The following is a 25,640-nucleotide window of genomic DNA, read 5'->3' on the forward strand; positions in this document are numbered from 1 at the left end:
TAATGAAGGGAATAAATTTAGCTCTAAAAAAAAATCAGCATCTTACTAATCTTATCAAAATACCAAAGCTTTCTTCTTCTAGGCTGAACTGGCTCAGACTGATTGTCTGAAGTACAAAGCAAACAAGATTTGACCTGCTAATTCTATCAGTTGAAATAGATTTGACATGCCATTCACTGGCAAATATTTATTTTTAATAACGACCACGTTTTCTTTATTTTGTTAAAATGTTTCTATCTCAAAAGCCCAAAAATCACAGCTTCTACTCTCGAAAGACATCAATAAATCATGCAAATATAAAAAGGATAAGCGAAAAAGAAATGGTCTAAATGAAACTAGAATGCAATAACCACCCAACACCTGAGGTTTATTTTCAGTTTGGTTTCAAAGTAACTGACAAAACTGTAACAGACTTTTAGGTTTCAAGACCAGGTGGGTTTGTTTTAAGTTTAAATTAATGGTCTCGTCATGCCAAACAGTTATTCAATGTTCTCTGATTTGATTATCCAGAAAAAGCTGAAATGCTGCTCTGAATAATAAAGTATTAAATATGAATCTGTGAACAATTTCAAAGCCATGTGTGCTAACAGCTATAGCTCTGATCACAGGACTGTAACCTGTCACTCATTCCTACCTCAACATCACACCAGGACTCTCACAGCTCTCTCCAGTTCTCAGCATGCTTTCTGACAACAATTAACTAGCCTATCCTTCTGCAAGGGCAAAATTAAATTCCCATCACACCTCTAACAGGGTACTAAGTTTTTTTTTTAAACTAATGTCAAACAATGTGCTGCTAACTTGTAAAACTGAAGATTGTTTTTTAAATAAAGTAAGAAAACAAACTCTTTTTTGAAACAATTCTCCGAGCAAACGGAACTTAAGGTGACAGCTCTCACCCTGCAACTCAAACTGATAGCTCCACCGAAGCTCAGCAGGTGTGAGCCTGGTCAGTACCTGGATGTGAGCCCTCCTGGGAAAAAAAAACTAAGAATGCTGCTGGAAGAGGTGTTAGTGGGGCCAGCAGGGGGGCGCTCACTCTGCGGTCTACGTGGGTCCTTATGCCCCAGGTATAGTGGTATTATTAGTATACTGTAAAAATGCGCCGTCCTTCAGATGAGACGTGAAACCAAGGTCCAGACTCTCTGTGGTCACTAAAAATCCCAGGGCATTTCTCGAAAAGAATAGGCGTGTCATGGTTAAATTTCCCATTGGCCCTTACCCATCATGGCCTCCTAATAATAATCCCCATCTATAAATTGGCCTCTTCACTCTGTTCTCCTCCCCACTGAGAGCTGGTGTGTGGGGAGCGGACTGGCGCATCATCCAGGTGGGGCTGCACACTGGTGGTGGTGGAGGGGATCCCCATTACCTGTAAAGCGCTTTGAGTGGAGTGTCCAGAAAAGCGCTATATAAGTGTAAGCAATTATTATTATTATTATTAAAGTGTCTAGATTTAATGGCTCAAATGCAAAAACTATTAACAGCTCAGAAATACATCAACATACTGAATGCCAGTAAACCCAGATGCCAACTCAGATAACAAACCTGTTGGTGGCCAACCAGCTTTTTAAAAATGTGTTCAGGGAATCTGTTCAGGGAAAAACAAGGACTTATATGCTGTGCATCTTTATGCTACAGGTTAACGAAAGTAAAGGCTCAGAGCCTTTACTACAGTGTCCCTCTGTAGTTCAAGCTCGAAAACCTTCACCCATGTACATTCATAAACCTGGTGCGGAACTTCTCAGTCTCTGCTGGGAGTACCGAATGGGTGGAGGGGAGCAGAGTTTCCTGACGTCTTTTATGTCTCAGAACAAAGAACGCAGCAGCTGCTCCGCTGTTTCCTGAAATGACATTCTAGCATTTTGCTGCTTTGCAGATCCTTCCTGTGAAAACACATTTTCGAACTAAACTGTGAAACTCGCCCTGCTGGAGAGCCCACTGCTGGGCCGAATCCGAGTTTCAACATGGAGCACGGGAAAAAAAAAAACGTATTTTTATCACACGGAGAACTGGAAGCGTGTGAAATCATTTTCTTTGTGCTACAATGTGTTTAGCACTTACTAAAGATGTCCTGGGCATGTACAGGCAAACGTACTAAAAGACAAAGTCTGACGTTCTGTGCTTCAGGAAGCTGATTACATAGTACTTGAAGTATGTTTTTGCCTCAAAAGCATGGTTAAGTGGTTGCAAAATTATAGACTTCCCTCCATAACACTGTCATTCAGAAAGCTAAGGTCTGTAATTGGAATGAATTAAGAAATTCAAAAGGACCTTACTTGTACACTCAATAACTCCAAGATTGGCCCTTACTATTTTAATCCATTTGTGGTACTGAAGCTGAAGTGTGCCTTTGAGACCAGTGGCTAATTTACAACAAGGTTCTGGCACAAAGACACAAACAGGTTCAGCACCACAGGAAAACAAAATCAGCAGCACCTCAGTCATGTGCAGAGTATAAACACGTTTCTGTATATACAACACCCTTAGAAGAAAATTAAGGATATGCTTTAATGTAAGAATTAATAGTGAATACTTTCTACCTATTGCCAGCAGCTATATCACCCTGCTTCCTAATAACCCCCATCTATGAATTGGCTTCATCGCTCTGCTCTCCTCCCAACTGAGAACTGGTGTTTGGGGAGAGAACTGGTGCACCATCCAGGTGGGGATGCACACTGGTGGCAGTAGTGGGATCCCCATTACCTGTGAAGAGCTTTGAGTGGAGTGTCCAGAAAAGTGCTATACAAGCATAAGGAATTATTAATGCCATCTGCAACTGTGACATGAAGGCACACCACAATACACCCTAATTCACATTTTAACAGTCAATTACGTCAATTCAGGTTTCAGAGTTTCTATAATCCCACCTCCAGAGAAACCAATTAATGCATACATATGTTGCATTAAGTTTGATCTGGGATTCCTAACCCATCCAGGTGGATGCTGCACATTGATGGTGGTGGTAGTGCTGGAGGGGATTCCCCATTACCTGTAAAGAGCTTTGAGTGGAGTGTCCAGAAAAGCGCTATATAAGTGTAAGCAATTATTATTATTATTATTATTATTATTATTATTATTATTATTATTAATTCCTGGGGGATCCCCATACCTACTTTTTTTCCAAGTCTGGATCTTTTTTCTTAATTGAATCTTCAATTGAAATGCCACGTGGCTTGATAGGAGCCTCTGCAAGTTTATCTACTCAAACGCAGGGGATTTAAGTTCCTTCCGAAATACAATGGCTAAAAGACAACTTTCAACCATTTTTGAGAATAATTGAGGTGTTCCAATTAATACGAGTGGTAGGAGACCTAAGGGTCCCATGACGCAGCTTGAAAAGCAGCTAAAACAAAAACCAGCAGGTGTGAGGCTCTTCAAGACTAGATCTGGTGACCCCAGAGTTAGGAGGACATTTGGAATTTAAGATACAAGTTAACCCATCATTAAACGGGGTACTTGTGAAAAAAAAAATCCCTGCTAAACCACAACCTCCGATCAATCAAAGACCAAAACATTAGAATAACCCTAAACACATCCTTGGTTTTGGTTTTGGTTTTGACCAGCTGTGACTGGTTAACATGCTGATGATCCCATGTTGCCTGGCTCTTTAGCACGCAGGTAACCCTTCAATAAAAAGAGAAACCTTCCCAACAAACCCTGAGCTCATGTTTTTGGTGGAATTCTTAAACCTGCCCAGTGGTTCACCCAACAGATTTCAAAGTGACGTTTCTGTGTGGGAGACACACCAAGCGGTGTGTTTTACAGTCAGTGGCATTTCTTTGTCAGGTTCCAAGAGTCGGGTTCGACAGTCACACTGCCATCCGAGTTAAACAGAAAAGTCACACAGATCGTGCGTGCTCTGACACTGTAAGGTGGCTGGGAGTTTACTGTTGCTGCTTATTATCCCCCTGGGAAATCAGAAAACCCTGTGCGCTGTTATGAATTCTTAAACGAAAGCCTTGTCAGGACTATCTGAATCCAATAAAGTTGTATTAAAAAGTAAATAAAAACATGAGTTGCAGGTAACTTGTGTTGTATTCACAGTGATTCAGGAATATTTACACCTGAAAAGTTGGTACAGGCACTAACCTGACCTCTTGAAGGTTTTAGATGAAGAATAAAAAAAATGTGTAATTTATTTATAACATATACGGAATATATGTGCCACTACACTGAGCCCCATTGGACAGTGTAATGGAAAGTTTCAACAAGTAAAGACACTGTATAAGTAAAGAATGTATGCTGTGAAAAGTTCATGGTTATGTAATCCTGCTTTTCTTTGCGGATATTCCTGGTTTTCCTAACTGCAAAATGAGCTACTGATGGTTTGGAAAAGCCACCTGATATATTCACACTGACAAAGGCGATGAAGTCAAATGTCAATGTCAAATGTTGTAAACGCATTTCAGATAAGCTCTGGGATGAAGGAGAAGAGTTACTATAATATCCAAAGAGCCACAGTGAATGCAATCTGCCCTCAGCATCAGATCAAATTTGCACCATCATACTTAGTTAATCTTATATTATTTAGATATTCAATCCAAGCAAAGTATTGCCAAAAGCCTGGATGAAGCCCCAGGATTAAGCAATCTGAAATTAAATGATTAATATTAGGGTGCTTGTCTTGCATCAGTAAGGAAAAATGCTTTGTATGTATGCATTTCAGTTGAAACTTAATTTTTGAAAATGTAATAACTGTTGTACTTAGAAAATACATCTATTTTCTTTAGTGCCAGATTCCCCTATGCATGCAGGAAAGAGATGGATTACACCGAGGACGGAGCCCTAGCTACTGCTTCACTGCACTGCAACAAGATGTTAGTACAACCTTAAAATATCACAAAGAAATGTTCTTTTTGTTGACATTTACAGATACGGAAAAGGAACCTTAATGAACACAAAACTGACAGTTTGCACGCAAGAGGGGGCCACTGGTTCCAGCCAGCTCAGAAGATTTTTAGTAGCTTACTGATTTGAAGATCTCATCCACCTAATTCGTGATAGAGGTCGGTGTTTAAATTTCACCAACATGCCTGGGTAGTTTGTTCCATTCTCCCACAACCCTTTGTGTAAAAACGCACTTGGTTCTGAAACGAACAGTGCTGGAATAATCCCGTTATAAAAGAGAACTGATACCGATGCTTTTTATGTTTAATTAGTACAAACAAATTTTCCTTGGTGCCGTGTACCTGGCACATATTTAAAGGCTGTCAGGCATGAATTTTCTGCTCTTACCAAGCCATCTGCCGGTTTGGCAAGTCAGAAGAGCTTTCACATAAAAGGAATTAGCTTCATAATGTCACAGCTCACACACCCCGGTGACCTGAAAAGCACTCCTTAGCTCTTAAGCAGTCTAATCCCTCCCTATATGTGGCTCCCAGGTCAACACAGGGCCCAATGACATGCTAGCAGCAGGTCCAGGGAGGGCCCTTGGAGAGCCAGAGACGAGAGTCACATGACACCAGATTCCCACACTGCACTGCCGAACACTCCTGACAGCAACTACTGTGGCTCCAGTGCCCTGCCCTGCCCATCACATCAAATGAGCTGTTATCAATTCAAATCTAAATCAGTCAATCAATGCAAAAAGGACAAGCAAGAAACAGGCTTTTCCACCTTTCCAGGGTTTATCAGGTGTCTCTGACAGAAGCTAAACAAGGGACTTTAAGCAGCTTTTAAGTCCCTGCTAATTAGAACACTCCCTGAGTTTGGCATCCCCTTGGCCTGGGTGGAGTTTAGTCAAAAGGTTTACGCTGAGTTACATACAGCTCGCATGCTCCTGACCTGCGCCTGAGGAGGCTTTCTGGGTGATGAAGTGCTTTAGAACAGGAACAAGTTTAACACAACACCCAGTTTCAAAACAGGGAACGTTTGCTCCGATTGCTGCCTAGATCATGCTTGGTCTTCCGGTCCCTTCCTCTGTGTACTTCAGAAGTGACAATCCATAATAACGTAGCCACACACAAAATTAAGACACAATTTCTCACTAAAGAGAATACTACATGCATATTAATATACCTACTCCACTTTTATTCACAGTGTTTTATCTTACTCAAAATGAATACAGCAGGAACAGGCACTTTTGAGAAAGTGGACATATTAAAAATATACTGCCCGACCTAAAGTCTGTCTACTGTTTGTGCATCGAGTCCTCTCACTTAATTCACAAATGAATCTCATGTTCGAATACAACTAAGTAAAATGCAACAACCTGGGATTATCGCTGACAAGTGATCTGAAAAGGTTTGCTTTAACTTCAGGCATCGTACTGCATGGATTTGTGGATTCAGACCTATCTGAAGAAAGATCCCGAGTTGATTTGTAAGCGATTAACGGCTATTTTCAGTTTCGGGTTGCTGCTCTGAGGGCACTCTGGTCTCCAGATGGAATCTCACGATCCCATGGCGAGTCTTTGGAGTCTAAGCAGGAGAATGCTGCTCTGAAGCCCTGATCTTTTGGCTTGCAGGGACTGCTGATCGGAACGTCGTCTTCCCCACCGAAAACGTCTCTTTGTCATGGCAACTCAGAATGTACTTCGACTTCATAAGACATGTCCATTTTGTTTAGCTGGAAAAGAGACCAAAAAGTACTTGGTCTGTGTGCGACGTTTAAATAATTGGACATCCCTTTGTCACGGATGGGACTGTTGTTTCGACTGTAATATTATTATGCCAGTGGGGAATCAGTGACTATAAACATGAGAAAATCCTCAAAGTGACCAAATGTATCCAACCTTTGTCTTCCATCTGAAAGATGTTAAAGTTAATGAATGTTAAAGGAAGTAGCAGCCCCTTCCTCCCCTTACTGCCGACTTCAAAAGACACAAAGGCTTATTTTAGGAGCTTGTTGTAATGGAAAGTGTCACTGAACCTAGAACTGTTTCTTTTTTTTCCCTGCTGTGCCTCACTAAAGCTCTATAGTTCTTTGTGCGATCAAGGGGAAAAATAAGAAATATTTTACCCTGAACATTCAAACTCGGCTAGGCTTATTTCCAAAGCCGCCGCCAAGACTGGAACAGTCAAGCGTGATAAGAGCAAGAATTCATTCAGCATGCAGGACAGATTTTCAGATCTTCCGGAAGGAGAAGGGGAGTGCACTGCCCAACTACTGAAGGAGAGTCAGAGAGCTGCCCAGAGTGAAACATGGGGTTATAGGCTTTGTGGAACTACAGTAAAAACACAACACACGAAAGCCAGTGAGATTCCAGAGACAGTGCTAATCCTCTGATGTATAACCCTTGTTACAAATTCAGGCTATTGGTTCTTCTGATCTGCCCTTGGGAGTCAGCTTCACACCCATGAATGCCAACAAGACACAGCAGAAGAGCTCACATACAGTTGAGGAAACCGTAGCATAATCTCTGTCTCAGGTGAACCACGAGAAACTTCAGAAAAACAGACTGCAATAAATCACGCTAAAGGTAGCTGGAAATCCAAGTCCAAGACAGGAAGGAGACGATCTTTTTTAATGTTTTTTTTTAAAAACATTAACTTTGTGCAACATACTCAGATTTGAACTTTGTAATTACTTATAGACTTTTATCATAGAGCATTCCGATTACTTCTGTGAGTTCCACAATTACAGGATAGCAGGTTAAGGCAGCGTTGTGCCAAGTGACATTACTGATACAGCCCACCAGAAACCTGGCTGATGGAACACTGTCTCCCTCTAATGTTGCCTCACATAATTGCACTCATAATTGGGATATAAATTGAAAAATGAACTGGGATTGCATTATTTTAACTTTAATTTCCTTTTCCATTAGTCTGCCGAGTAATGACTGCATCAATGCCAAACTCCAGTTCTTAGTCATATGATCACTCAGGATTGAAATGCAGAGGCCATTTTTATAATGTTAAGTAAAAATACTGTTTTATGTTATTACTGTTTCCCTGCACTGGAGTCACAGGTGTACCTTCATGTCTGCATAACAGTCGAGATAATCTCTGATCTGAAGTTAAGGCCTCTGAGGTGTGTTTATGTCATGTTCACTTTTGCAAATCAATTTTGTTAAAATGTCTATCCAATTAATCCATGTGATAGTGATATCAGAGGATGTGCTGCTTCTGTCTTTAGAATGGCAATAAAATAAATCAGTCACCTTCCCTCTACATTTACCAGTTATATTCTGAGTACCCAGAGATTAAATCAACCTACTCTCCTCAGTTTTTAGTTACCTCTGACTTGAAAGACTATAATGACAAAGAAGACAGGACAAGAGCTGCACAGCTACCAGGAAACAATAAATTCACACTTCTGCTACCATAAACATTGTTCTGCTTACGCAGCTGAGCACACTGTCACAGGTGACTAAACTGTTCAATATGGAGAGTGATTACACTGTACAGCCCAGTGCTCAGGTATGGATCTGGCTTTGGACCGAAGCGAAACATCCAAAATATTGATTTAATTTCCTTCAACAAAGAGAACTGACAGATCTAAACTCTTTTTCCAGCCTTCCTACCAAGTAATCTGTGCCAGATTTTTCATATTGTGACCTTCTATTTACATTAAAGCTGGGCAGGACTGCTACTTGAAAAGCACTTTATTTACTTATCTACAGACTTAACTTAATGTAACCGACTTCTGAAACTGGACTGAATCTACTGCAATGGTTCACGTACGTTTTTCCTGTTGCCTACTATAACAATGCCTCTGCCTCTGAAATGCTGTGAAGGGGCCTTGTAAAATAAAATTTAATTGGCTTATTACCTTCATGCTGCAGGCAAGTTCCATCAATTTCTTGGCATTCTCCTCAGATCTGTACCTTTTAGGCACTGGAACACGGAAGAACTTTAATGCCCCTTCGAAGTCTGTCGACAGCAGATCATCTTTTGAGGTCTAGAACAACATAACAGGCAGCAGGTTTTCCTGTTGTTCCAATTAAAAAAAAATCCCACATTGGAAAATTCCCCCCCACACACACCAAAAAGACAATGCTAGTGTTGTAAGGCCTTAGCAGTGCAACAGCCTAGTTCCACTCAAAAAAGAAAGAATAAAAATGTATGTAGGCCTTGCATGGCCCTGACATCACTGCTAACTTTCTGATGGCATCTTTTCATTTGCTGTCTGGAGGCGATCATGACAAAGAAACCCCAGAAGCTGCTGTTTGACAGGCTAGTCACTGGCTTGTGCAAGGCCGTTTGAAAGCTCCTGCTTTGCTTACAAATTAAATCTTGTGGGCGATGGGCACAGTACCAACAAAACAGGCACTTCCCAGCTGCATGAACTGTTGCTCTCTTAAGAAGCATTTGTATCTAATGAGCTGATTTATCCTTTCCACAGAAAAAAAAGGAACTTACTTTCAGTAATGCCAGTGCAACGTTGAAGATAACACTGATCCCCTAAAAGAGAAAAGGAATGTTACACAATGAGTAAATAATGGGCGACAGATAAGAGGCTGTTTAACAGCATTTTGAATTGCACGATCTTGTGAGTAGATTATGGTCTAGCCTGGATCTGCAGGCCTATCGCACGTGACATGAAAAGGTTAAACATGCTGTATGAAAATGACCTTATAAATCAGAGAAGCAGGAAAGAGGACCAACCAAGAGTCTTTCAGGGCAGCTACTGCAATAGTAAGAGATGAAGAGCACAGTAGCATAATTCTGAAATTCCACTGAACAGATTTAAAAAGGAGAAAAACATCCAAGCTAAGTAAGTTAAATTGTAATTTAATATTAAATCCAACACACTGACCTGCTCACCAAGATCAAATCTGAAACACAGTGCCTGGGATACCAATTTCTAGAAGGCTGACTAATAACGACTTGTCATTATAATGAAGGCTTTTGGAAATTGGTACTGATATACCTGTTAAAAAGCTGGACACTGATCCACAGGCCTCTCTTTTACTAATTACCAATCTGTTAATTAGATTGATAATTAGAATGGATTTAGATATTTAGATAAGTAGATATTTAAAGTGATTCTGCCATTTCCTTTACATCTCTTCAACTGGTTGAAGAGCTCACAAGAATCTTTTGCTGTGGACCCCCCCAAAAAAAGAGGGAGACTTCTTGGCAGTGAAGTTTGATTTAAAACCCAAACAAGCAGGAACAGCGCAAACACTGGGGGGTGGGGGTGGGGTCATTCGGCACCTGGAAAAGCAAACCCAATCGTGCTTCAGTTACAGCGAGCAGAGGAGAGTGGACCGGCGCATTACAGCTGGTGTTTCGGTCGTCAAGGAGTGAGGAACGCATCGATTTATCAAAGTCACCCCGAATAAGGCACTTTTTCCGTCACCAGAGGATAGAGTCGGCAGAGACGTAACCTCTACACGGGACAAAAGAGTTCTGGGAGGACAACCTAATGAGCTACAAACGGCCGATTCCTCACCGCAAATTGTGTAGCTAAGGCAAACATATTCTTTTGAATTTCCACACTTCATGCTCTTCTCATTGAACCATGAAAAGTACTTTCATTAAACCGATTACACTAATCCCAAGTAAAATAAGTTAAAAATGATTTCCCTCTTAATTGAAAGCAGTTCAACTGATTTCCTCCCTTAAAAAAATGCACTGTTATGAACAAAGCATTTGCTGTCTAACGATGAAAAACCTGCTTTAGCTGAAAGGACTAGTTTTAACGGCCTTTATTATGTAGACTTTTCTGATTGAACAGTGCCCCCGTGTGGTCAATGGCAGGACTGAACTATTTTTTCCTTCGAAATAAGGTTCGTTTCCTAGTCACCTTCAAATATAGATGGTACATACTGAGCCAAGAAATAGTCATGGGCACCACCCTTAGACAAAGAGAATCTCAAAACTGGTTTGAAAACTACCAGCTCTGTTTGGCCTGTATAGTCATGCCTCAGCCTGCATTTTGAACTTACCTTTTCTGTTTAATATTTAGATCACTTTATTGGCCATATACAATTTCTTGTATTAGGAATTTGTCTTTTCGCATACCCCAACTTGCTCTCCATGAGACACACAGACAGGGAGAGAAGCTGGGGGTCAGAGCGCAGGGTCAGCCATTTATACGGCGCCCCTGGAGCAGTTGGGGTGAAGGGCCTTGCTCAGGGGCCCAACGGAGTAGGATTCCTCTTCCAGCCACAGGCGCAGATCCTTAGCCACAGAGCCACTGCACCGCCCTGGTCTGTAGCTTCCTCCTTCTTCCATTCCAAATTTAGTGAAAAACTTAAAAGGCTGAATATAACTCACAGAATTCCTGCAAGTCCCATCAGAAACGCTGTTGCAGAACAACAATCAAGTCTTGTCGTGTTAAATCCCAAGAGCGTTCCTCTCAATGGACTTCTGAAATAAACTACTCCATTACGACAAGCTGAGACAAATGTTTTCTCCCTGTCCTCTTTCCCAATATTCATTCAGACAGCCTCAGATGGCACTTTGGTTATTAAAAAACTGCTAAACAAGGTTTCGAAGGCCGACGTTCTCATCATCGCCTCTGAAATTATTCTTTCAGGGGCACCTCCGAGGACAGGGGACCCCCAACGTACCTCACAGAGCAGCAGGTCGATGATGTGGAAAACCATGTAGAGGGGGAATTTCGCTGTGAAGAGGGTGAGGAACCACTGGGAGGCGTACATGTGCGCTTCGAGGCTGATGTTCAGGAAGTGACTGTACAGGTCCGGAATGTATTCCTGAGCAGAAAACACACACACATGCAAGACAGAGTCAGTGGCGGCTCGCCCTGGTCTCCGGGGGTCAGGAACTGGTTTTGCAGCTTGGCGAGAATACACTAAACTGGCTCGGAAAGTACAACACGAGCAACCCCCACAGACACCACAGCCTCATCGCCCCCGTTAACCGCAAAGACGAGAGGTGTCACAGTGAAGGTTCGGAACGTGGCGCAGTGGGAGAGTTACCAAACACACAGAAACGGTCTGGTTAAAGGACACAGACAGTTTGCAGTGTTTTGATCTCCTCACCGACTACCTCACTGGATGCAGTTTGGATACCTGTGGGGATGTACTATATCCCCTGAACCTGACACGTCAGTGCATCGACACACAAACTGGGGTCTGACCTTCATGAGATCATAAGCAAGGTAATATTGATGAGATAGCAATGATGGAAAAAGGCCATCGGGTCTCATCACCTTCCTAAACACCAAGTGATTCTATCACAGCAGCGGAACTAGACTTGGAAGCTCCCAGTGTCTCTGTCTTCACACCGGGACAAGTCACTCCTGTCATGGATTCTTCTGTGTAAAAAAAAGCGCTCTTCTCTTATTCTCACACCAATTGATCAAATTTCCGTTTCTGCCCCTCTGTTCCGCTCCCCTGTTCGAGCGTGAGATCACTGACAGGACCAGCCGTATCGACTCCCCTTAAAATATTATCAAGAAAGATAGTAGTTTTAGGGAAAACAAGAGTGACAATCAAAAACTTTTCTTCTGTGTGCGATTTATGTTAAGGGGGAAATTGGAGCATTTATGAGCCTGAGGCTCCTGTCTGACTGGAGCCACCAGTTTCTTTGGAAAATAAAGTAATTGAACATTCATTACTTGTATTTCAATAAAGAAGCCGCAGAAAGATTACTTGTATTTATTATACTTATTGCTAGCATTGCCACATCAACAAGGATAATGAAATGTTGTGTGAAGCACTGGGCAGTCCCATGCTTTAACCCTAACAGCCAGGAATTAGCCATTTTGGGGTGTTTACTGTCCCCTCTGGGGATGCCATAAACTTGGTATTCTTGTGGGGATCAAAAGCCTCATGATTTGATTATCATATTTGGTCCAGAGCCAACTCTTAAGCAAACGTGAAGCCAAGAGAGAGTTCAGTTGTGGTGAGGAAAAGACCATTCAATTCAACTTTGTCATTGTACTTACACGGGTGCATAGTATAGTGAAAAGTGGTTCTCATTAGTCTCTCAGGTGCAGTATACATATAGAACAGCAGACAAGACAATAGACAGAAATACAATAACAATAACAGTGTAAACAACAGTATGGTGCCACTGCAGAATTGTCAAAAACTGTGCAAATTCACAGAGAAAAGTATACAAACAGGAGAAAAATAGTGCAAAAGTAATACGGCGAACAGTACAAAAATAATACGGCGATTATCAAATAATACAACTAGTACAGTTTTAAGCACAATTTCGGCCTACATTCAGTTGTCATGTGTGTAGTGGTGTAGGAGTACAGTCGTTGTGGGTACAGGAAGAAGTGAGGAGAGATCATAGTATGATGGGAGGGAGTGGGGGTGTCACCAGCTTGAAGGCTCTGGAGAAGAAGCTATTTTGGAGGCTTGTTGCGTGCGACTGGAGCGTCCGGAACCTTCTAACAGGTGGTAGGGGGACAAACAAGTTATGACTGGGGTTGAGTGGCGTTAGTGTATACTGTGCGTAACATATAGTTTTCTTTGCTCTGTTCCCATATCGGCCACAGAGAGCCAAAGTTGGTTCCCTTCTTGGCTCCTACTCTCTGAGCTCGAGAAGCGTTGCACAGTGGAACGTGTCGCCAGCAAGAGAAGGCACGAGCCGGACTTTGAATTTTTCAGCCCATCAAGCGCACGGTTAATAACTGACAGCCGAATGCATACTGGCAGACGTGATCTTAATAGGTCAGAGTGATTAAGGTTATTAAAAGGGCCGGGTCAGCTGCATGAAATGATTGCTAGAGAAACGGAAAGAGCAAGCTTGGACAATCGGTTCGTTCTGTTGCAGAAACCGGGGAAAAAAGTCACCGTGTTGAGGCGGGACACATCAAAACGGGGCCCTTTTCAAAACCGTCAGAGGTGCCAACTTGAATTTCAGCATTAACGCTAATTCATTGGAAAGGAAAATTTTCAATTGAAACAAATTTAAGTAAGCATCAGTCTTTTACATAAAAAATACTACTTAAAAACATCCCCCTTTTCCTGTATATTTGCAGTCAATGATACAATGAAATTCTTCATGGAAAAGGTCCATTTTAATCTGAAGTTTACTACTTTTCACAACAACAGTGTATCAGAGCCTTTACTGATACCAAGCTGAACATTCTGCTTTTCCCGATGAAGTGAAACTTACTGCACACAATTATTTTTTCCATGACATGAATAGAATACACACCCACAGCATTCTTTAATAGTTTCTGATCGTTTTTTCAGGGACGCACAAGACAATACGATTTCCATTTTTGCCACAACACGTGGTAGTCGAAGATCCAGGCTTCTGTGCATGCCAGGCAACATACAACAGGCAAATAAATGTGACCTTATGTAGCCTGGATCCACCCAGCTTCCAACCTGCTCTGTCGTCTACAGCTGAATTTGCAAGTTGTTAGTAGAAAGGTACTCTGGTGTTCACACCTCCAGTGTCCACCTACGATTCTCCTAAAAATAGGCTAATCATACCCCACAACTCCAGAACACTGCCACTGCTTAAGCACATGATGAATTAGTCAATGACATTTAATAATGATGGGAAGCCATAAGCACTTTTCAGGGGGAAAAAAAAAACTGCAAATGTAGAACATGTACATTCATTTATTTACTCCGGGATCAGACATCCCCTGTTGCTCAAGCTATCACCCAGAGATCCCTGTCGGTAATCGCTTTTGCCACCTATAATTGTGTACACAAGTTCATGCCGTATTTAATGATGTACGCTGCTTTCAATTCTAAATATACAGAAACGTGATTACATGCTGCAATTTAAGCTTAATAGCTGTAAGCTCTTAAACCCACCTAATTTAAAGGAGATTTTTCTAGCTCAAAAGAAGACTGAAATGCTTCTGTATGTAGATTCTTAGTGTACCTGGCAGCTCACTGTTTCTCTAGCTTAATGATGGAAATGTCCCCACAGAAATCACATTACAGTATCTCCAGACTGTACGGCCAACCGACTGGTAGGTGACTTTATTCATTTAATGGTTAATTTTGTAAAGTACATGGATTAATAAAGAATTTCTCATCCAGATTCAGACTGGATTATAAAAATCCCTAGATTCAGACTGGATTATAAAAACTTCTAGGTTTGGTCTTCATTCTCTCTGAAGACCAAACCTAAAATCACAAATGATTTGTGAATTAAGCAGCTTAGAGATCCAAGTAGACATCATAGAAAGTCCCCAACTTAGATCAAAAGAAAATATTTTTTGAATGAACATTAGCAAACAACTGTTGTTAATTGGCAACGTCTGCTAGCTTATTGCAAATGGCTGTGTTATTAGGACTCATTGGCTAATGACATTCGAAGCAGGCAGAGTCCAGGTTAACCCGTCATCATAAAAACATACAGTGGTCATATCCATGATGTCAGTAAATTATTTATTTGTCAAGACAGTCACGCTTAGTACCATAATGAAAATATTTCAAGCCTTGCAATTCTACATCGCTACAAAACAAGAACTTTTATTTGAACATTTATTCAATTCAAATGAAACCCAAATTTAAAATCCCCATAAAAGCTAAAACTTCTAGGCTGAAATATGCTTTCATCTAATTTGTTTTTTAAATTATTAAACATTAAGTAATTAAAAGAAGAAAGGCTGTGAGCATAAGGTTTCATCAGCTAAGAAAGCTCCTCTAGGAAGCCCTTTTGGAAAGACAATTTCTAATAGTTTATGATTTTGCCCCTAAAATAATTTAGGAAAGCACACAGAAAATGTATGTACAAAAAGCCATCCTCACCTCAACCAGATATTTTTTTAGAATTGGCCTTTTTCTTCTTTGTTAAAAAATGAACCTTCTCTTTCCATGCTGAAGTTTCACTGTAGACTATAAAAATTAAAAACTTCTAGCGTTAAATAAAAGATATATGTTTGTGTTTTTTGTACTCTGAGCTGGGCCAGTTTCAGATTTCATTTTTTTTCCGGATCGATTTTTATTTTTTTTTACATTAAGCCCTATGCATCGGCTGTTTAGTTAAAAAGATTATACCGCACAAACTCGGAACAGTTTAAAAAATAGGTGAAAATGGCCTGGGCTTAAAAAAAGGACTGAAACATCCACAAGTTTGGGAGAGACGTCAGTTGGTCTTTGAAATCAGAAATTTTAGGACATCGTGTACTGTCATCCCTCTGCAGTCCCTGGTATGCATGCTGGTTATTAATTCATTTGCCAGACGCCAGAGGAACTGGCCACAATAGGAATAGGCAAATGGGTGAAAAACCACACCAGGAGTTTTAAATTGGTCGCTGGCGAAACATCCACAGAGTAAAAGGCCAGTCCACTCCTGATCTTTACAAAACACTGCAAATGTAATCCCGTGAGCTCTCGTCAGGACAATCCGACAGCGCAAAACCACTCTTGGCATCATATTAGGGATCATATCCTTTAATGGCAGCATTTCCCCAAAAAATAAGCCTTCTTGTAATTAATAGTATTGAACAAAAGGGGGATATAATACAATGCAATTCTAAGATGCTATCAAAAAGTGGGGATCTTCATGCTTACGTCATTAATAAAACATATTTACAAATTAGCAAGGGTATCAGGTGCAGATTTGTAATGCAGCTGGTTTCTAATTTCCACAATGTCACCGTGAGTATCATGTGTTCTCCTTGAATTTCCCCAGCACCTAACAAGCACAGTCCAAGTGTATATTCTGGGTGATCTAATCCACCTGCTATAATGAGGCCTAATGCACATATTTGTCCTGTAATGAGGGATTTCAGTGTGTCTGATTACAGACTGATATGGCTCAATGTAGAGCCTGCTCTGTGTGCACTCTATTTTCGGCACAGCTTGAGGGGGCACAGAAAAAAGGGGAGGCAGAGAAAAGAAACAGATAAAGAAGTTGGAGTGAAAATGCGTGAATCCCAGGGGTTTCAAAGAGCCTGGAAAATTTACAGTGACGAGCTCTTCCAGTAAATGTGTTTCCCTCAAAGGTTAATAAATTCCATCTTCTATTCAAACAAATGTCAGGACGTGCCTCAGCTCTCACAGATAATCGTTGCTTTCTGTCAGCTCAAACAGGCCTCCATTTTTATATAGCAGGCACGGATGATCCCCAAATGTGGCTGGACTCTGTCATAATGTTGGGATCTGAGTAGCATTCCAGACAGCGTTAATAGGGTTTACTAGAAAAGATCAGTGACAGATATTTATTTGTGTTTCACAGCAGAGACTATAGCCTTCGCTGCCTTGTGTAAATCACATGCTTTTCAGATGGGCCTCTGGGTGAACAGTCTCTAAAGTTTTATATCTGTGATAAAGTGGGACTGTTAATCGGGGACACATTCTTTCCTGCTCAACGCAAACAAGAAAGGATTGTGTGTATATTAATAACACCCTACATTTTATTTGTAACAAGCAACAGTACTACTTTTACACCAATTTTCCAGATAATTCCAATGTATATTAAAAGCAAGCCTTCTGTGCTATTCTATAAAATGAACTCAAGAACTGCTTGAACTTTCATTTCTGAGAGGAAACCAGAACACATGACTCAAATTGAATGCAGGTTGCCAGACCGGAAACCAAATTTAAACATGTATATTAATATTTTCTTTCAGAGAACAAGAGATGCACCTTTTGTATATTTCAGTCTGCTGTGTTAATGGTTTGCATTCTGGTCAAAGTTATTGTGGTTTAGATTAAGATCCAAAACAAGCCCCTTCTCTCACCTGCATGAGCCTCTCCAGTTGAAAGAATTTGCAGTGCAGATCTTCAAAGTTTTGTTTGAAAAGTTCCCTGAGTCCGTAGTCAAACATGATCTTGACCAAAACGCTAAAAGCCTGCTCTTCAGGCATCTGGAAGAAAGGGGAAAAAAACAAAACCGACAAAATGAAAAGGCTTTGCAATAATTTGGGGATTACAAAATAAATTGGCTTCATTACTCTGCTCTCCTCCCCACTGATAGCTGATGTGTGGTGAGCGTTCTGGCGCACTATGGCTGCCGTCGCATCATCCAGGTGGATGCTGCACATTGGTGGTGGTGGAGGGGAGTCCCCATTACCTGTAAAGCGCTTTGAGTGGAGTGTCCAGAAAAAGCGCTATATAAGTGTAAGCAATTATTATTATTATTATTATTATTATTATTATTGGTCTAATGTCTACGAAAAGTTAAAGACATAGGCAGGGGTGAATGAACTGTCCCAAAATATGTAAATGCTGGTTTCACCAATTATTTCAGAAAACACAGAAATGGTTAAATATCTTGTATGTTGGTCTTTACAATCTTGCCAAATGTCTAGAAGTATGGATTTTTCTATGCATTTTAAAAACTAAGTAGGTCTGAAAACTGTCATTTGAAAATTAATCATTTAGTGCTGTGATTTACAGATTTCAATTAGTACTAATCCCAGTCTTCTTTGCTTAAATTAACATTAAGTAGTCCAAAAATCCAGCAGAGTCAAAAATGGTCTACACAGGTGTCCAGTTGTGTGGTAAGTACATGAAAAACAGGAAAGAGCCACTAGGTGTCAGCGTTGCCCATTAAGAGTGGATTTCTACACTACACTATTAACCGAGGGAATAGGATATTGTTCTTGGGATTTCAAAATCCAGATGGATTAAAGTCATTTCCTTGTACACTTGTTTTCTAGCTCTGTACATCTCATCAGCACTCAGCTAAAGATTTGCTCTTTACCTGTCATTTGTTGCTTTGGAAGAAATTTTCATAAATGTTCTTTGCAATATCTTAATATGAATTATACAAATGCAACTGCAATGCTCTCAGACTCTACAGATGTCTTGCAAAGGTTTTAAGTCACATGAGAGCATTGTGAACATTTATATGACATACGTTTTTAATACTATACTTATTATATACTCTTTTTACCAGTCTTAATTTATGTGTAGGACAAAAACTAAATGTCAATTTATGACCAGAGACATGTTTTATAAGTGTCTTTTAAAACCATTTAACTTACACAAATAACTGTATACTTTTCCTTTGTCTAAGTGAGCTGCTTTATGAAATCTTACAAGTACGGATTAAATCAGAATCTGATTTGGTGGAGGCAGTCTCTGAAAACTGTTCAGTAACATATACTGTTGTTTCCACTGCAGAGAGCCGAGAGTAAGGAGTCAGGTTAATCCAAGGACGTGTGTAAGAAAGAACCTGTTGTTGAGACCAGGGGGTCTCAGTCCTGGTGTACCTAGCTGGCCACCTAATCACCAGTGCTAACTGCTGTCTGTATCTCGTCTACTTGCGGATTTACACTTCTTTTTCTAATCAGGCCTTGGTTTCAAAAATAGTTTAAGGGCACTGTTGGTAAAAAATCTCCGCACACAGACCTTTATGTAGCCTCTCTTGCTAACTTTCTTCCTGCAACTTGTCACTTAAAAAACTTCTCCCTTACTTCTGACTAAATTCTTAAGTCTTGAGACTTAAGAATTTAAGAAATCAAGACTTCTTGATTTTGTGTCTTAGGATACGTAGGGACAGTTTTTTTAAAAACGGATTTCGGTCCTAAGTGGAAATGTCTATCATTACAAATGTCCAGATTTTCTTAAGGAAAATAAGTTCTGGGAAAGGGAATTCTTGCCCAGAGCTGACTGCAAGACCCGCTGTGGGAATGCCTAGTGAATCCACTTCCTTGATTTTTTGTGTTAGGATACGTAGGGACAGTTTTCAAAGTTCCCGTAAGGTAGCTTGTGTACTGTTCTTTGGAAATATAGAGAGAACTCAAATTTTAAACTGCAGTAAGAAATTCACAAATGCTGACAAGGTGAATGTGATTGATTAGTCACAAAAAGAACCAGCAAGCAATCATCTGAAGGTCAGAAAAACAGACAGCCGCTCATCCAGATGGGGAGCTCAGATTAGAGATGGGAACGTCCTGTCACATCCTTGCTGGACTCGCTGAACTGAGCACAAGTCATCGACAGCCTGCTGTTTCTCAAAGAAAGGAACCAGTAACGAACAAATAATAACGTGCTTATAGTTACACAACACGTACATCAGTTACTGTATACACCCCCGCCAGAAGACATCAGAGAGGTTATCGTTTTCTGATAAGCATTTAATAACTACTGTGTTGTGAGAGACCAATAAAAGAAATGCACAAAAATAAATTCCTACATAGTGACATATAATAGGAAAACACTGACTTGAGATAATAAATTCTCCAGAATATGCCACCCAGTACCTGGATGGGAGACTCCTGGGAAAGCTAAGGTTACTGCTGGAAGAGATGTTAGTGGGACCAGTAGGGGGCGCTCACCCTGCTGTCTATGTAGGTCCTAATGCCCCATTATAGTGATGGGGACACTGTACTGTAAAAAGGCGCTATTCTTCTAATTAGACATAAAACGGAGGACTTGACTCTCTGTGGTAATTAAAAATCCCAGGGTGTTTCTTGAAAAGAGTAGGGTTGTTACCCCGGTGTCCTGGCCAAATTTCCCCCTGGCCTCCCAATATTCCCCATCTCTAAACTGGGTTCATCACTCTGCTCTCCTCCCCACTGAGAGCTGGTGTGTGGTGAGCGTTCTGGCGCACTCTGGCTGCCGTCACATCATCCAGGTGAAGCTGCACACTGGTGGTGGTGGTAGTAGGATTCCCCAGTACCTCTAAATCTCTTTGAGTGGAGAGTCCTGAAAAGCGCTATATACAGTGCCTTGCGAAAGTATTCGGCCCCCTTGAACTTTTCAACCTTTTGCCACATTTCAGGCTTCAAACATAAAGATATAAATTTTTTATTTTATGTGAAGAATCACCAACAAGTGGGACACAATTGTGAAGTGGAACGAAATCTATTGGATTTTTGAAACTTTTTTAACTAATAAAAAAATGAAAAGTGGGGCGTGCAAAATTATTCGGCCCCTTTACTTTCAGTGCAGCAAACTCACTCCAGAAGTTCAGCGAGGATCTCTGAATGATCCAATGTTGTCCTAAATGACTGATGGTGATAAATAGAATCCACCTGTGTGTAATCAAGTCTCTGTATAAATGCACCTGCTCTGTGATAGTCTCAAGGTTCTGTTGAAAGCGCAGAGAGCATCATGAAGACCAAGGAACACACCAGGCAGGTCCGTAATACTGTTGTGGAGAAGTTTAAAGCCGGATTTGGATACAAAAAGATTTCCCAAGCTTCAAACATCCCAAGGAGCACTGTGCAAGCGATCATCTTGAAATGGAAGGAGTATCAGACCACTGCAAATCTACCAAGACCTGGCCGTCCCTCTAAACTTTCAGCTCAGACAAGGAGAAGACTGATCAGAGATGCAGCCAAGAGGCCCATGATCACTCTGGATGAACTGCAGAGAACTACAGCTGAGGTGGGAGAGTCTGTCCATAGGACAACAATCAGTCTTACACTGCACAAATCTGGCCTTTATGGAAGAGTGGCAAGAAGAAAGCCATTTCTCAAAGATATCCATAAAAAGTCTCGTCTAAAGTTTGCCACAAGCCACCTGGGAGACACCCCAAACATGTGGAAGAAGGTGCTCTGGTCAGATGAAACCAAAATCGAACTTTTTGGCCACAATGCAAAACGATATGTTTGGCGTAAAAGCAACACAGCTCATCACCCTCAACACACCATCCCCACTGTCAAACATGGTGGTGGCAGCATCATGGTTTGGGCCTGCTTTTCTTCAGCAGGGACAGGGAAGATGGTTAAAATTGAGGGGAAGATGGATGCAGCCAAATACAGGACCATTCTGGATGAAAACCTGTTGGAGTCTGCAAAAGACCTGAAACTGGGACGGAGATTTATCTTCCAACAAGACAATGATCCCAAACATACAGCAAAATCTACAAAGGAATGGTTCACAAATAAACGTATCCAGGTGTTTGAATGGCCAAGTCAAAGTCCAGACCTGAATCCAATCGAGAATCTGTGGAAAGAGCTGAAAACTGCTGTTCACAAACGCTCTCCATCCAACCTCACTGAGCTCGAGCTGTTTTGCAAGGAAGAATGGGCAAGAATTTCAGTCTCTCGATGTGCAAAACTGATAGAGACATACCCCAAGCGACTTGCAGCTGTAATCGCAGCAAAAGGTGGCTCTACAAAGTATTAACGCAAGGGGGCCGAATAATTTTGCACGCCCCACTTTTCATTTTTTTATTAGTTAAAAAAGTTTCAAAAATCCAATAGATTTCGTTCCACTTCACAATTGTGTCCCACTTGTTGGTGATTCTTCACATAAAATAAAAAATTTATATCTTTATGTTTGAAGCCTGAAATGTGGCAAAAGGTTGAAAAGTTCAAGGGGGCCGAATACTTTCGCAAGGCACTGTAAGTGTCAGGAATACTACTACTCCTAAAAATAATAATTCAATTTTTAAAAAACATCTGCATCTAAACGGTTTCTGCACTGTAACTGTTGCTGCTCTTCAACAGAGACATCAAAAATGAAAGGAGCACTGCGGAGCGTCATGTCCAGCACGCGCTAATCGCAGCGAGATTGAGAAAGTCTTTGAAGACTGTCAGCAGCTTGCGGAACAATGAAGTCTCTTTGGGTCTCTCGAGATTGTAAACATTATTAAAAATACGAGAACTTGGCAGAAAGTGAAAATCAAAAAGATTGCAGTAGCTTAAACAGGAACCTTCTTTTACATCTTTTGTCCATTTCTCAGAGCCGTCTCCAGGCAGATCTCATAGTGTTTCACAATGACTCCCTTCAGATAAGCTCCTGAAGGGTATAAGTGGTGTATTTAGGCCTACTGAACTACAAAATAGCCCATGGAACAATGTCAAGAAATATTTAACAGGAAATAATTTTTTTTTCAGTCATATAATGTGTATCCTGAGTACACAGTTTTCTTACAACGGATACCTAGAATTTAGTTACGTTTCTGAGGAAAAAGGCCTTCACATTCAGCCTTTATTTTCTTCACAGACACATTTTAACATCTGATCACATGTTAAAAGAGTCAACAATTACTGCAGGCTACTTTGGGTCCCAGGCTCTTTTGTTCTACATGAGGATTTGAAAATAAGATTTTGGTGAGGGATGGAGAAGTAAAAACACTCCATTTGCACTTCGACAAAGTTAAGCACAAACAACACAGGTAAAAAAACACTTAAGTAACTCCATAGAATACTATAATACCACATGTTGTAGACGAGAGGACTTTCTTATTCCTCTGCTATGAACAGTCTCTTTTAGCTAGCTCAGGTTAGCTTTATAGGCAATGGAGATACTACAATTTCAGAAATACTGCTGCCACTAATCAATAAAAGGGAATTCTCTTTTCTCCAAATGCCTTAGTGTTTTATTATAAATGATTATATTGAATGACATTTTTTCCGTCGTTGACTTACGTGTAATAGAAGCACAGCAGCGAGAAAGGACTGGCCTTGACAATAGCCAATTTCTTCGTCGTATACCGAATAGGCCTGGAAAAAAAAGCATCAAGAAAACGATTCACCAGGGATCCCAAGGCAAACACAATCCTCAGAACTGTAGCTTCAAATAGATAACACAATAAGATGTCATGCCCTTTCTGTACATTACTGAGGTTTTTTTCTTAAGCTTCTTCATCCTTTTCACAGTGCTAGAACTCTTGAACTTAAGTATGTGTCTTCTGGGAAACTGCACAAGAGAACAGCATCGTCCTGCAGTTCACAAACGTTAATCTGAGATGGGTGGAAAAAAACATCAGGCTCAAAGTTTTATGCTAGTCTACTCCTGGTCCTGGAAGGCAGATGTACTGTATGTCACCAGGTTTTCCAGGTCTTTGAGAGCAGCAGAACCCAAAGAGCTGGAAGCTGTCAAATTGGTCCAATTAAGTCAGCAGCTAGTTGAATGGGCTCGTTCAGAGCGGAGCTGGAATGAAAACCTTCAGAAACTCCAGGCCCTCCAGGACGAAGACTGGACAGCCCTTTGTTAAAACATGCCTCCACAAGTATAGAAAGCTGATTGCAGGCTGACATAAAGAGGGCATACTCAGACTTTAATTGAGAGTACACAGAGAAACAAACGTGGGCAATATCAATGTATAGTGGGAATCAGAGGCACACAAGTCCAGTTTTGCAGGGTCAGAAGGTTTCTGGTTTGCTTTCCTGATCCCTTCATGACCTACAGTACTTGAACTCATTATTTGCTTAAAAGGCCTTTCCCGTTCTTAACAAGCTGAAGAGATCTGAAAGAAAACCCGCTGGACAGCAACCTACAGGACTGGAGCTGGTCTCCCCTGGTGCAGCACGTTAATGTATGAATACCAGAATGGAGTAGCTGGGGACTGGCCGCTGTCGGTGAGTGATACTGTACGTGGATACCCTGAGAGTCACTGTGTCTGAGGATGGTTTGATCCAGCCAATCTACCCTCAGTTGACTGCATAATATAACTTATTTAGCACACGGTAGCTTGCAGTACTGTAGGAGAGAGGCATATCCCTACCCCAACAAATGCTAGCTTTGCAGCAGTGCAAGAGACAGACCTATGGTAGCTATCATCCTTCCTGCTCTGATGCACTATTTTACTGATAACTGGCAACTCCATATCGGAGAGGGGTTCGCCTGAAGGAATTCCTTATGGGATTACAACCTCTCGGCATGCTGCCCTTCTGTCTTTACCTTTGGAAGTTTATGCAGGAGCGCAAACACTTATCTGTGATCTTATCTGGTTACATCTAATTTTTCTGCATATGCTTGCACTTCAATAATCCCGGGCGTTCTGCTCATCACTCCACTAATACAGAACTGGATTCAGATTTCTTCTGAATTAATGTGCTCGCCTACATGCCTGACTGCAGCGAGGTTAACTAACAAAACACGGAAAATCACACCAACCGTATGAGGAGCAGCATTTCTTTATCCTAAATTGGAGCCTTACGAATGATCATTCTGGGTGAAGCAGAAACTATGCTTTTGGCTTACCAGTCCTTTCAATCAGGATTTTAAATAGGTGGCACATTATCCAGCATCATCTGTTGTTAAACTGAATCCTAAAACAGTACAGGAAATCTAATTATATCTTTCACAACTGCTGCATTGCGTAACATTCGGGCTCTGATCCTTGCATGTAATACTAATTGCTTTAAAAATATGTTTGGCTCAGTTTATAAATCTGCGACAGATAAACTTTCCTAAATAACTTAAAAAGACTCAATCATTTAAAGGTCATGGGAACAATACTGTATATGCTGAGTGAGCTCTAAAAATCGACATTCTCCTCACTTCTAGGAATGTCAGTCAAAATGTCCCATATCAGCTTTGCCTTGTCTTTTACACCCATGCTAAAAATGGCCTCAGCTTTTGATTAAAATAGCTTTGACAGCTCAGGCTAAAGTAGGTGAAGAAATTCAGTCACACCAGGATGTGGAGCAGCTTCTAAATGTGGCAAATCACAACATCATGAATACGATAATTGCAGCTATTGAAAAAGCAGTAATTTAATCTCACTTAAAAACATGAACTACATGGGGAAAGAGATGTTGATGTTTGGTAGGAGTGAACTATTAAAGGTAAAAATACAGCATGTAAATTTACCTGATTAAGTATGAGCTACAGGTAAGAGTTTTCACGATGAAATGACTAAGAGAATTCCATTTCCCTGTTTGAAAGACTACAGCAACACTGGAACTATATGAAAGGAAGAAGTACTGAAAAGAAATCACTCTTTGGCCCAGGCAGGAACACAACAAAACCTCCCCATTTTAATGAGATTCTCCTCCTGCGGTCTTGGTAATCGGAGATTTTTCACTCATTGCATTCGCTTTCCTCTACTAATAATGCTAATGAGGTATTTAGCATTAAAATGATTATTTTCTCAGGGTGGCTACACACAGAACATTTAGACACCCACAATGTGTCTGTATATGAAAGGCAAATTTTCATCTGG

At 40.8% G+C, this 25,640-nt stretch overlaps 1 protein-coding gene across 5 annotated transcripts in view; it reads right to left on the bottom strand.

Moving 5' to 3' along the window:
- rabgap1 (RAB GTPase activating protein 1) overlaps positions 1–25,640 on the bottom strand; it is a 145,348-nt gene that overhangs the window by 13,692 nt on the left and 106,016 nt on the right. For all 5 annotated transcript variants that reach the window (XM_088615292.1, XM_088615293.1, XM_088615291.1 and 2 more), the window contains 5 exons: positions 23,119–23,193; positions 17,530–17,655; positions 11,465–11,608; positions 9,306–9,347; positions 8,716–8,844 (listed from right to left, as the gene is read on the bottom strand). In XM_088615292.1, the coding sequence (XP_088471418.1) occupies positions 8,716–8,844; positions 9,306–9,347; positions 11,465–11,608; positions 17,530–17,655; positions 23,119–23,193 (516 nt within the window). The remainder of the gene's footprint in view (positions 1–8,715; positions 8,845–9,305; positions 9,348–11,464; positions 11,609–17,529; positions 17,656–23,118; positions 23,194–25,640) is intronic.

Source organism: Lepisosteus platostomus, chromosome 21 (assembly GCF_059453375.1).
Source record: "Lepisosteus platostomus isolate fLepPlt1 chromosome 21, fLepPlt1.hap1, whole genome shotgun sequence".
Lineage (NCBI taxonomy): Eukaryota > Metazoa > Chordata > Actinopteri > Semionotiformes > Lepisosteidae > Lepisosteus > Lepisosteus platostomus.